At 38.7% G+C, this 11,710-nt stretch overlaps 2 protein-coding genes across 4 annotated transcripts in view; both read left to right on the forward strand.

Moving 5' to 3' along the window:
* Positions 1 to 4,757, forward strand: part of dyrk1b (dual-specificity tyrosine-(Y)-phosphorylation regulated kinase 1B) — a 43,248-nt gene extending 38,491 nt beyond the window's left edge. For all 3 annotated transcript variants that reach the window (XM_052617994.1, XM_052617991.1, XM_052617992.1), the window contains exons 9-11: positions 719 to 1,022; positions 1,363 to 1,466; positions 1,560 to 4,757. In XM_052617994.1, the coding sequence (XP_052473954.1) occupies positions 719 to 1,022; positions 1,363 to 1,466; positions 1,560 to 2,306 (1,155 nt within the window). In that variant the 3' untranslated portion in view covers positions 2,307 to 4,757. The remainder of the gene's footprint in view (positions 1 to 718; positions 1,023 to 1,362; positions 1,467 to 1,559) is intronic.
* Positions 4,758 to 6,292: 1,535 nt separating this feature from the next.
* Positions 6,293 to 11,461, forward strand: zp3d.1 (zona pellucida glycoprotein 3d tandem duplicate 1). The gene is made up of 9 exons (XM_052618000.1): positions 6,293 to 6,917; positions 8,658 to 8,773; positions 8,879 to 8,982; positions 9,081 to 9,255; positions 9,446 to 9,557; positions 10,149 to 10,237; positions 10,316 to 10,386; positions 10,463 to 11,183; positions 11,267 to 11,461. The coding sequence occupies exons 1-8, from the start codon at positions 6,375 to 6,377 to the stop codon at positions 11,122 to 11,124; spliced, it is 1,872 nt and encodes a 623-aa protein (XP_052473960.1). The 5' UTR covers positions 6,293 to 6,374; the 3' UTR covers positions 11,125 to 11,183; positions 11,267 to 11,461.
* The last annotated feature ends 249 nt before the right edge of the window (positions 11,462 to 11,710 follow it).

Consider the following 11,710-nt stretch of genomic DNA (forward strand, 5'->3'; position numbering starts at 1 on the left):
CTTTTATTTTGCAGAATGTAAAATAAATACAATCACAAATGTATGCTTGTGTGTAGTTCTTTCAACTGGAGTTATAAAAAAAAAAGTCTCATTGTTGAACCCTGTATGACACTGAGAGCTCCTATGCAATCATCATCATTCCCGCAAAATCACAAACATATCTCACTTGAAGACCCCCACATCCCCCTCTTCACCTTTATCCATTAAATGATTTCTTTGGCTGATTAGTTTCCTATTAAAGTCAATATGAAATCAAATTCGCAATACACATTTGTGCTCAGTCCATTAATGCACAGAGAGGAAAAATGGTTGTTTTCCTAATATCAGCAATGTTTTAAGCTGCAGTTGTAGGCACTGTTACAACTTGCTTCTAGCTAAAATAATAATCCAATGCTGGTTAACGTTCAGTTTTCCTATGGATCTTTCATTAAAATCATATAAATGAAAATCAAGTTGCACACTACTTTTTACCAAGAAATATTCTGTTTCACTCAGAAGTGGGTTGCAAATGCCATTTCATGTTGACTTTATAGTATTTCAGTAATAATGTTAGTAGATTTATATATATTAATCATTAAATTGGTCATTACCGATGGAATGTTTCTAGACTGGTAGTTCATCACCCTTTGTCCTTAAATGATTATATTTGATGTGCACTAAATTCTACACATTTGTGCCTCATTCTCTTCCCTTCCTCTGTGTTGATTTGTCCCTCCAGGAATATAAACCACCTGCCACGCGGCGACTGCATGAGATCCTGGGGGTGGAGACGGGAGGTCCAGGGGGGAGGCGAGCTGGAGAACAGGGTCACGCACCCTGTGACTACCTGAAGTTCAAGGACCTGATCCTGCGCATGCTGGACTACGATCCCAAAACGCGCATCACGCCCTTTTACGCGCTGCAGCACAACTTCTTCAAGAAGACAACGGATGAGGGCACGAACACCAGCAGCTCCACCTCCACCAGCCCTGCCATGGACCACAGCCACTCCACCTCCACCACTAGCTCCATCTCCAGCTCTGGTGAGTGTGTGTAATGCAGAGGTCACACTAGACTTTGAGCATGCAATATTTCTACAAACGCTGCAGTGGTCATAATATGGCAATGTATCATTCACCCAAAATCATCTTCATATATATACCATATATATAATACATTTAACAAACATTTTATCTTTAGATTTTTAATTTGTAACAAATCCATATGAGCTTGCATTTCCTGTCTCTTGTATACGCATGCATATGAATAGAAGTCAATTTAACGAAAAGTGTAGTGTGATCATCCCTTAAACCTGTTACTTGGGGATAGTTAAACAAGAAAAAGACTCATTTTACATCAGCTCTGTCCTTGCTCCTAATCCAGGTGGATCTAGCGGTTCTTCCAATGACAACCGAAATTACCGGTACAGCAACCGGTACTACAACAGTGCAGTCACTCACACCGACTATGAGATGCAGAGCCCACAAGTAAGTGATCGTTGTAGCATCCCACACTGCTTCTCGGTAACATACTGAAACGACTCATGTTGATCCCCTTTCGATCACCTCTTCTCTCTCCAGGCTCCGTCTCAACAGCAGTTGCGTATCTGGCCAGGAGGGGATAGCAGCATGGGTCAGCTGTCCAACAGTGGAAGTGACTCCTCGTACCCGCAGCTGCTGTTGCACAAGCCGGCGGCCACACAACACTCGCGCCACTTCCTGGGCAACATAGGGGGCATGATGGAGCCACACCATCCCCACCCCATCTACGGCAGCCACCATAGCAATGGCAGACAGCTCCGGCAGCAGCAGCAGAACCAGCCCCAGGGCCAAGCCTCGCAGGGCCAGCAGGGCCAGGCGCTGATGCCCATCTCCTCCCCACAGATGCAGGACAGCATCGAGCTCAGCCTCACCCACCACCACCACCTGGGTCAGTCTTCCATCATGCAGCCGCCCCCGTCGAGCTTGGACTCCAGTCAGTACGGCTCCTCCAACCTCCACCTGGGCCTCTCTGCCTTTCGGACTAGGACAGTCATGGCCCCCCAGCAGCCCCCTTCCGCTTCCCAGCAACAGTTGCCCCAGGCCCCAGCCTCCCAGGACAGCATGGTCGCTGCCTCCGGTTTGGGATATATCCCTCCGTGCTACGCCGGCAGCAACAACAATAACAACCCACCGCAGGGAAGCGTCGGAGTGGGGGGGATGCTCACCGGGGGGCCTCCGCCCAGAGGAGTCGGGGGAGCCGGGGGGCGGCCGGACTCCGAGGAGTCCACCATGATGGCAGTGTGCGGAAGCGGGAGTGGGAGTGGTCAGAGTGCAGCCAACTCTTGATAAATCTTGAACAAATTCCAAAAGCCATACGAAAATTTTAACGACAACATAACAGTGACAAAAGCGCCACACGTACACACACACAAACGACACATAGTAAACATACAACATGCATACATACATACACGCGCGCGCGTGGCCACACGTAACAGAATCACATAGAAAAACTTGTGAACTATCAGAAAGGCGGTTTCAGTTTTTTTGTTTTGTTGTTTTGGTTTTGCATGGGGAGAAGGTCAAGGGAGGGATTTGAAACTATTTGTATCTTTTTTTTCTGTTTGTTTTTCCTTAATCGAAAGAGAAGGGCGGCGGGCGAAGTAGTCGCAACAGAAGGTTTTCAGAACGTTTGTTTTTACCATTCTTATATTATTTGATTTTATGTGATTTCAGGACACGTTTGCAGCGAGAGATTTTTATTTGCCGTTTTTTGGGGAGAGGAGAGTTTGGGTTGAAAAAAATTGAATGTTTTTGTCAAGACGACAGCAGCGAGAGAGAACCTTGTTTTTTGTTTTGTTTTTATTTTTCTGAGGATTTGCCGTAATTGTAAACATTTTTTATTTATTAAGAATCACTACACGAGGAGAGAGATGGGAGAGGGTTAGAAAGAAATCTAAATTGAGAGGTGGGTATTTTGGGGGTTTATTTATTCAATGTTTTATTTATACCGTTGTTTTTTTTGTTTTGTTTTTCGGTCAGACAGATGATACTTATGCATAGAAAACAACAAGCAAACAAACGAACTGGGTTTGAGGTTTTTTGTTTTCTTTCTTGGCTTCATTTTGTTGTTTTTGGTTGCTTTTTTCTAGTTGAGCATAACCCACACGCATATAAACACACACACGACAAACACACTCAAACATTTTTGTTACTTTTTTTTAATGTTTCCAGTCTTTATCTCGCTTGACACACTGGCTTATATATCTCAAACTATGAAACAAATCCTACGAATGAAATAAAGCAAATGACAGAAACTGTTTTTAGTCGCCACACAGTGAGAAACACCAAGTAACAACTAGAGGAGGAGGCTGAACCATGAGCCGCTTTCACAAGGAGAGGGGGAACGTAACTCGACTTCACATAAAGGAGGAAGTGATACAGGAAAGTTTTGAAAAACATCAAAACATTTTGCCAGAAGGAAAACCAAAATGCTTCCCTGTTGTTCGTTTCAAAATATAGTCTGCCGCCGCCTTCTCCACCATCTCACTAGACTCTCACCTCTCTCTCTTACTTAGGTTTCTGTCTCTTTCTCTTCTCTTTTTTCTAACCATCTTTGTTTTGGACAGAAAATTATGGAAGCGTTAGCACATTTGTATTAACTCTGGATATGCTAAGCCAAATCTTGCTGTAGCTCTCTCTCTCTCTCTTTATTTTCGTACTTACCCCATGTTTCTGTTGGAAGGAAGAGTCTGGGGTGAGATTTAGCAGGAGGGTGGAATACTTCATTATGAAGGGACACTGTCACACCCTCCTGACTCCGGCCCCTCCCACTCTGACTTCATTTCCTGCCTCTCATTTTGCTTTCTCTCCCATCTTTATTCTCCCCCTCCTCCCCTTCCTCCTTCACAACACTCTGTGAGTGCTGTTTGCCATCAAGTCAAAAAAAAGTGAACTACTTCTCTCTCGGCTGCTATCTCCACTCTCAACCATGTTCGGATTGCTGCTAAAGAAAACAGACAGATAAATAAATAAATAAATAAATAAAAAAATGAGAACTTTTTAACCCTCCTGCTTCAGAAAAATGAAAAATAAACCACTGCATCTCATGTATTTATTACTATTTAACAAGGAAAAAAGAAAAATCTGTTTTCTGCTGTTTTTTGTTCGCTTTCTTTCTTGGTACAGGTTAAAGCTTGACATTTATATTATGTAACGGAAACATGGTATTAAACAAGTGCCTCGATTTATTGGTCAGCCACTGGAAGGAATTGAACGGAAGAGGATTATAGGAGTTTGATCAAGGTTTATTATATGTATAGCTAAAATTCAAGCCTCATGCAACTGTGTAGAAATCCATGACAATTCAAACATCATGTGAGAACTTCATATTGGACGCAAGCTTCATTCAGTATGACTGACCGATACCACATATTTAATTAACTGGTGACATCGTCATCCACTGTAATCTGTGTACATAGCATCCACGCATCATCCAGTTAACGTTAAAGCAATGTTAGGGTGAAATGTCATTTGCAAGGTTAATTCTTATGACTGGGATTCGAACCTGCGACCTTTGAGGCGTCAGGACCTGCAAACTACCTTATTCTGCTCAGATCAGTAATGATGACTGCTGTCCTTTATGTTCTTAATAACCAGTTAAAACTTGTAATTGGCCGCACTGGCTTCTTTACGTTGTCATTTTTTTCAACACCATCCTTCATGAGAACATGATGTCTGAAGTATTATGATATCATCCGTTTTGGTTTCTCTATTAAAGAGAGAGTTGCCTCTGTAGGTCCTCCAATCTTGTTCTGTTTAGCAGACGTTGGTCACCATATAAATGTCACACTCACCATGCACTGTCAGAAACGTGTCTGAGCATTGACAACCATTGAAAATGCAGATGTTTCCGAGCTGCTTATACCACAAATACAGATTTTGCTGTCTATTCAGTCACTGAAGAGTATGGGAAATATATCTATCTATATAGAAATGGAGGGTTGCGGGGGGACAGTATCACCTATCAATAAATCTTGAAAAAACCCTCACACAAACTCTTGTTGAAGTGGAGGGGCATCTAAAGGGATGTTTTTAATATGTTTTAATTGTAATATTCAGAAGATCAGCTAGAATATTTTACTTTCATTCCATAGGGAATACTAATAGAGATGTTATTGAGAACTTCCTACTGGTTTGGGTCATGTATTTAGCTATAACAGCCTACAGTCACAAGCTGGCTGTGATGCCATTTTTTAATTGCTGTACTGCAAGTAAGAATTTACACTTAAAATGTGTATTGCTGGTCTTTTATGAAGCACTTGAAGGAATTAGATTTACTGTAAGACATTTCTTTGAAGTAGACAAGTGCAATAATCATTGTGTAAGGATAAAAAAATTGGCGTGTAGTTTAAGTCAGTTAAAAAGTGCTACTTAACTATTTTCTACCAAAACAATGGTTTCCACACTGCTGTTGAAGATCTCAAACGTGCATGCTACTAACTAAACAAGTTACAAAACACATTTTGTGTTGAATCTTTTGCAAACTTTAATGCAAGAACGCGATAACTGATTTTATTTTAATAAACATGCAATGAATTCGAGATCATACTGCTCATTGACAACGTTCGATTCCGTAATAAGGGTTTCATTTGAGTCGGATCTTTTTAATGAATAGTTCGACTACGGTATTTCAGTGACTCGGACCGAGCGGTTCTCCACTCAAGGACTACTGAATCATGAACTACATTTCAAAAATGTCCGATTCGTAATGAGAAAAAACTTTTTTCTTTTATTGTCTATTGTAAAAACCGATGTGTGAGGTTTTTAGGAGCGTACCGAGGACCGGGTGAAAAGTAAGTTAATTTAATAATCAAATGGCAAAAAAATGTAACATCATTTTTTTTTTTATTAGAGTTTTATTAACCCGTGTAAGAAATGAACTCGTTTTAAATAAACTAGAATAGAAAATATGAATTTCAGTATTGTTTAGGCTAATGAAAATCAGAATTATATTTAGGCTATATATTTATGAGCTAAATCACAGCAGGTGCATGTATATTTTATTTATATTATTTTATTCATGTGTCAATAAACATTTTTCGATAAGTCTTACTTTATAATATTATAATTTTATAAAATTATAATAAACAATCTGTAAAACTACACAGTTTTGAGATTTTTTTTTATTTTTATTATTATTTGAAATGATAGAACTAGGCGGCATTTTACGTGATGACGTCTTTTATTTCATTTTTTAGTTTAACCTGGAAATAAACCAATCGAGAGAACTGATCGTCGTCACTAAAGGAGTAGGCTAATTAGTGGTCTTCACGTCATCAATCAGCAAAGTGGCTGCAGGGCGCGTCTCGCGTTATTTAATTCTCCAGTCACATTTACGATTTAATACTGATCATGGAGTGCATAAGTTTGTATTTTTATAGTTTTTTGTACTTTCTTGGCATACTGCACATTGCCAGAGTTTACACTTGCGGGACCGTGGGTCATCTAGAATATAGCAGTGTCGTCCATGACATGGCGCCCAAGCCAGGCGCGGTCAGGCTGTGTAGGGCTACAGGAGACAGTGAGTTTATGGAAAACCCTCCGGTTATGCGACCATATCGCGTTTTCCCAATGTTCCGACATGTTCCGGTTCCCCTCGTTGACAGTGAGCTGTTCAGACCCATCTCCGAGAGAAGACACGTTCCAAATCGTTTGACTAGTCTTCTAATTCCTAAAAAGAACCCTCAGCGCATCCAAGTGTCTCCGGTGGATAATGGTCATGGTGTGCAGGTGTGGTGTGGTTACAGTAAGATCTCAGTGCGCATGAATAAGAACCTGATGGGCTTCAAAAGTTCACCGTCTTCATTTTATCTGGGAACGTGTCCTGTCTCTCGCTCAGACGAGAACTTCATGTATTTTCATTACGACCTCAATGACTGCGATAGCTCTTTAACGGTAAGTATGCAAGATAAACCATTAGAACCTTTATGAATGTGCATAAATAAAAGAGAAGATAAATATTGAATGTACATGCCAACCATTTGTAAACTATACATTATAACTGTATATACATATGTAGCTACTTTTTTTTTTTTAACCCACCATTAGAATAGACGCAAAGAATATCATAAAACTGTTTAAAATGGCTCACACTTGAGGGAAAAATAGTTTGGTTTTAATTAAAACCCCAAATTGACCAAAAATATGCAATTTGTTCAGTTGCTGATATTTTATATGGCATTCTGACGGATTCTGATTCATAACGGAATTCTGACAGCTTGCAAGATTACTTAAAGGGGTCATATGATTTTTGTGTATTTGTTATAATGCAATGTTTATTCGGTTTAAGGTTAAATATTTCACTTTTAAAAGTTTTTTTTTTTTTATAATGTACATTTATTGTTTCTCCTCTTAAGTAATTTGTGGATTGGTGTGTACTGGAGACTGGAACAGTTTTAAACGATTCAGTTCGATTTGGTCAACTGGTTCGACCAGCTTACTAAGAAGATCTGATTAAATACATTCATTTGTGATCACTAGATGAGACAAAACCAATAAAACCCATTACAAATGAGGCATTTGTTGCTTCCAGTGGGGATATTATTACTGGTTATAATGACTTTTTATTTTTATTTTTACGCATTGTGTATCGTGCTGCGTAAACCTAAAACCATGTCTGCATTTGTGTTTGGAGAAACAAACAAGCCTAGTCTACACTGCTCAAAACTCCTATTTGAATCATCAGTGGCAAATTATTTAAATATAATTATTTAAAAATAATTATTTAAATATAAATAATTTACTTACAGGCTTTGTTGAAATACAACTTAACCACTGATTTCTAGTCTTGTCCTCTTTTGGGAGACAAAGTAGCTACGCTTTCGCAACAAAACCCACAGCTTCTCCACAACATGGCAGCAGCGGCAACGGAGAGAATGAAAGTTATGCTGCCTTTTCCTTGCTTGTACACCTGGGCTGCGTTATGCAAATCTTCCCACATAGTGACATAGAGATGTGGGGGCGTGTTAGAACGAGCCATTTTAGGAGGGTGTGGTTATCGGTTTTTATAAATAATATCTCTTTGGATTTGAGACTTTAGTCTTTGCAACCTTTTTGCAACACTCCAAAATGAAAGGAACAATTTTAATTGCATCACATGACCCCTTTAAATAGCAGTCTTCTACGTCTCCCAATGTCTCGGTTATATCAAAGCTTTGCAGTTTTTATTGTGAGGGGCAAAACATGCAGTGTAATTAAGTGCAATACAATATACAAATAAAATGTTAATAAATATTACTAACAATATAAAAGATTATTTTAAATTTACTTTATAAAAATAAGTAAAGCTTTCTCAGCAAAAAGACAATTGTACCATGACCTGAATGTGGACATTTTTAGAATTATCAGAAAGAGTTGATATGATTTTAGAATTCTACACACAGACCTTTTACTTGATAAGAAGTATAAATTATGAATCACACAACAGAAGGCATGTAGTAGATTGTGTACACCAGGGTTATCAGTAGAAATAGCAGTAGAGATGTGTATTAAATATAATTCAGTAGACTTTACAGTGGTCATTCACCTCGATGATCCACAAATCATAATAGCCACTGAAACATTAACAAAATGACTTGATGCACCTTTAATGTGTTTCTTGATTTTACCTACCATATAACATTTGATGATCCTCAGATGATGAAAGGCCAGATCATATATTCCAACATGGTCCACTATACTCCAACAGAGCCTCCAGGGACAGTCATCCGAGCTGTGCCCCTTACATTAAACATCCAGTGCCTATACAATAGGTAAACCATGAATCTGAAGAGGGTTCAGGACTTGGAAATAAAATGCACCTCATCATACATAAATTTTTTTAAATAATTTTTTTATTAATTTATTTTTATTTCTAGATACCATTATTCCTACAAAATGGGCTTCCTGCCTGTGGCGAGGGAGCGCATGTTCCACAAGATTTTTGAAAACCGGGCCATGTTTAGTCTTTTTGTGTGCAATGGTAAGCTTTTCCTCCTCTTCTGTATAATTTCCTGTTTTGTTGACCCCCTCATGTGGTGTTGGTGCCCATCGGTCTGTTGAATCGTGTGTGAACTCTAGAACACTGGGAAAGACTTGAGGGAAATGGGAGTTTTGTGCTTGGGGAGCCAGTGTATTTTGAAGCAAGCGCTGCTTATATATCTGAGGACGAAAGGATTTTTGTTGACTCCTGCTATGCAACCGCATCAAGTGACCCAAAATCAACTCCACAACACGAAGTTATTTTTAACTATGGGTAAGTTCTTTGTTGAAAATATTGCTTATATTTATTTGCGTATATTTTACATATATTCACTTTTTAAGGGTAGAAAGAACGTGTGTGTGTGTATGTATATATGTGTGTGTATATTTATATGTATATGCATGTATGTGTGTATATATGTGTGTGTATATGCATACATGCACTAAAAACTCTGCAATTTCAGGTGTATGGAGGACAGCAGAAGACAAGGAAGTCTGTCACGGTTCTTCCAAAGACAGTCGAACATTATAAGGTTTTCAGTTGATGCCTTTTTACTCCCCCAAGTTACTGGCATGGTAATGTTTTTATTCTTAAATGTCAAGAGGAGAAGCTGGGGCTAGTTGTCACACTTTTAACTCTGTATGATTTATTTGTATGGTTTGAAATGGCTTTATTCATATTTTGACACTTTTCAGTCTTGACTGCACATGACTTGTGGAATATAAAGTTTTTAGTATGGAATATTGAAAATATGGCCTGGGGCTAAACATGTATATTACATACATTGACCTATAAATAGATCCTGCTGTGAATTGACATTGATTCACTGATTTGAAAATAAGAATTTCCAAAATATTTATCTAAACTAAAAAGCCATTCTCCATATGACATAACGTCAGAGTATTTAACAGCATTTTCAGCAAACTGTAAACAACAAAACTTGAAACATGGGAGATATATACATTTTTAAAAAAAAAATTATATATATATATATATATATATATGAAACCACAAAAATGGCACTGCTAAAAAAAAATGTTTTTAATGTGTAGAAACTACAGCATATAAAACGTGTTACAACCTGCACCTGTCTAAAATGTAGGCATGTTTAAATATTACATAAATTAGTGTGTGTGTGTTGATGCTATATTAACTCATTTTTACAGTACTTTTACCTGCATTGCACAATATCGGTTCACAGAGCCACTACAAGTGCCACAGCAAAGTCCTGCACCTATAACCGCGTAAAGAGAAGGTGAGAAATTGTGATTCACACATAGGTGTCAATGCAGAGAAGCGGCATTGACTCTTAGTTCTTATCCTGTACCAACAGGTGGGAGGAACTCTACACCGATGCATCTGCTTGTGCTTGTTGTGATTCCACTTGTGAAACTGAATCAACTTGTACGTAGAAAACATCAAAGATTATCAGTTGAAAACACTTTCACACATCTGTGTTTTGCTCCTGCTTCCATAACAGCTTCTTTGCCCCATTTGAGACAATCCATAACAAGCAAACCCTGGATTTTGGACAAAAATGAACGATCTTTAATCAAGAGTATGGAAGGATGGGTCAAAGTTCAGGAGGACACCGAAAGGATGAAGTACAAGAGTTTGGAAGGAATCGATGAAGAGGAAGAAGATGGTGACGCTGTGGAGATTGTGACTAATACTGAAGAACAAATGGAAGCAAAAGAGAAAAATAAAAAGGTGCCCATGAATTATTTGGATGAGGATGTAGAGGTAATTTCTGGGACAGTGGAAACTCCTGCTACAGAGTTAAAGTTTAAAACGGGTGATGGATCTGGAAAAGTAATGCTTGTTGAGGACCAGAAGAATGGGGATGTTGAGGATGCTGGGAGACGCAAGAGCACAAATAGAACTGATAATGTTGGACATTCTAGCGTTCAGCTGATCGAAGAACTTTTGGGAGATGTTAACGACCGAGCATCCAACAAGAGTGGGGCACTAGAAATGATTGACTTTACCAGGGAAGAACTGTCCGAAGATGAAATCCAGCCTGAAGATTTTGAGAAAAACATGCATGTACAAAGCACAGTATCAACACAAATGTTGATGGATGAAGAGGTGTTTTTAAATGCCAAACATGAACCAGTGGAGTGGCATCAAGATGAACATTAACTAACCCAATGTGGGAGAAATGGAGGACTGACTTTTGAGGTTGTTCCAGGCTCTCCGAGGTATAACGGTTTAATTTATTATGAATTTAGCTGTCACTGAACTACAGATCCTTTATATTTTCATGTGTTTATTTCTCTTCTAGGTTTCTTGATTGACCTTTCTTGGAGTTGCGTCTGTGGGGCAAAAGACCTCAGAATAATTTATGGATTCAGCTGAATTCAATATACTAGTCACTTTTTCTGAACTTGTATTGAAATTGCTGCATTCATACGTTCTTCAAAGTACGATGCTGACATTAACTGTAATGACATCAGAATATTAAAACTTTTTTGATTGATCTTTTGAGTGACTCCTGTATCTGCATCTTTTCTCATAAGACAAAAATGCTTTTTAAGATATTAAACCGAGAAGGTTAAACGTCAGTGAATTTGGGTAACCTTAATAAAGCCATTCTGGGTGAAATTAAGAGGGTTAATAGCTTTTAATACTGTGCTGTCAGATTTGGTGACCCTGTTATATGTCTGTTGCTGTTCACTTTATACAGTATGCTTTGTACGATATAAACCGATGAGTTTAGATATCACCC

Source organism: Carassius gibelio, chromosome A16, assembly GCF_023724105.1.
Source record: "Carassius gibelio isolate Cgi1373 ecotype wild population from Czech Republic chromosome A16, carGib1.2-hapl.c, whole genome shotgun sequence".
In the NCBI taxonomy this organism is placed as follows: Eukaryota; Metazoa; Chordata; class Actinopteri; order Cypriniformes; family Cyprinidae; genus Carassius; species Carassius gibelio.

Excerpts from the sequence above, each read along its gene's own strand:
- zp3d.1 (XM_052618000.1), top strand. The coding sequence starts at position 6,375 with ATGGAGTGCATAAGTTTGTATTTTTATAGTTTTTTGTACTTTCTTGGC. Across the intron at positions 8,983-9,080 it reads TAGTCTTTTTGTGTGCAATG|AACACTGGGAAAGACTTGAG; the intron begins GTAAGCTTTTCC and ends TGTGAACTCTAG. Across the intron at positions 9,558-10,148 it reads TCCCCCAAGTTACTGGCATG|TACTTTTACCTGCATTGCAC; the intron begins GTAATGTTTTTA and ends TCATTTTTACAG.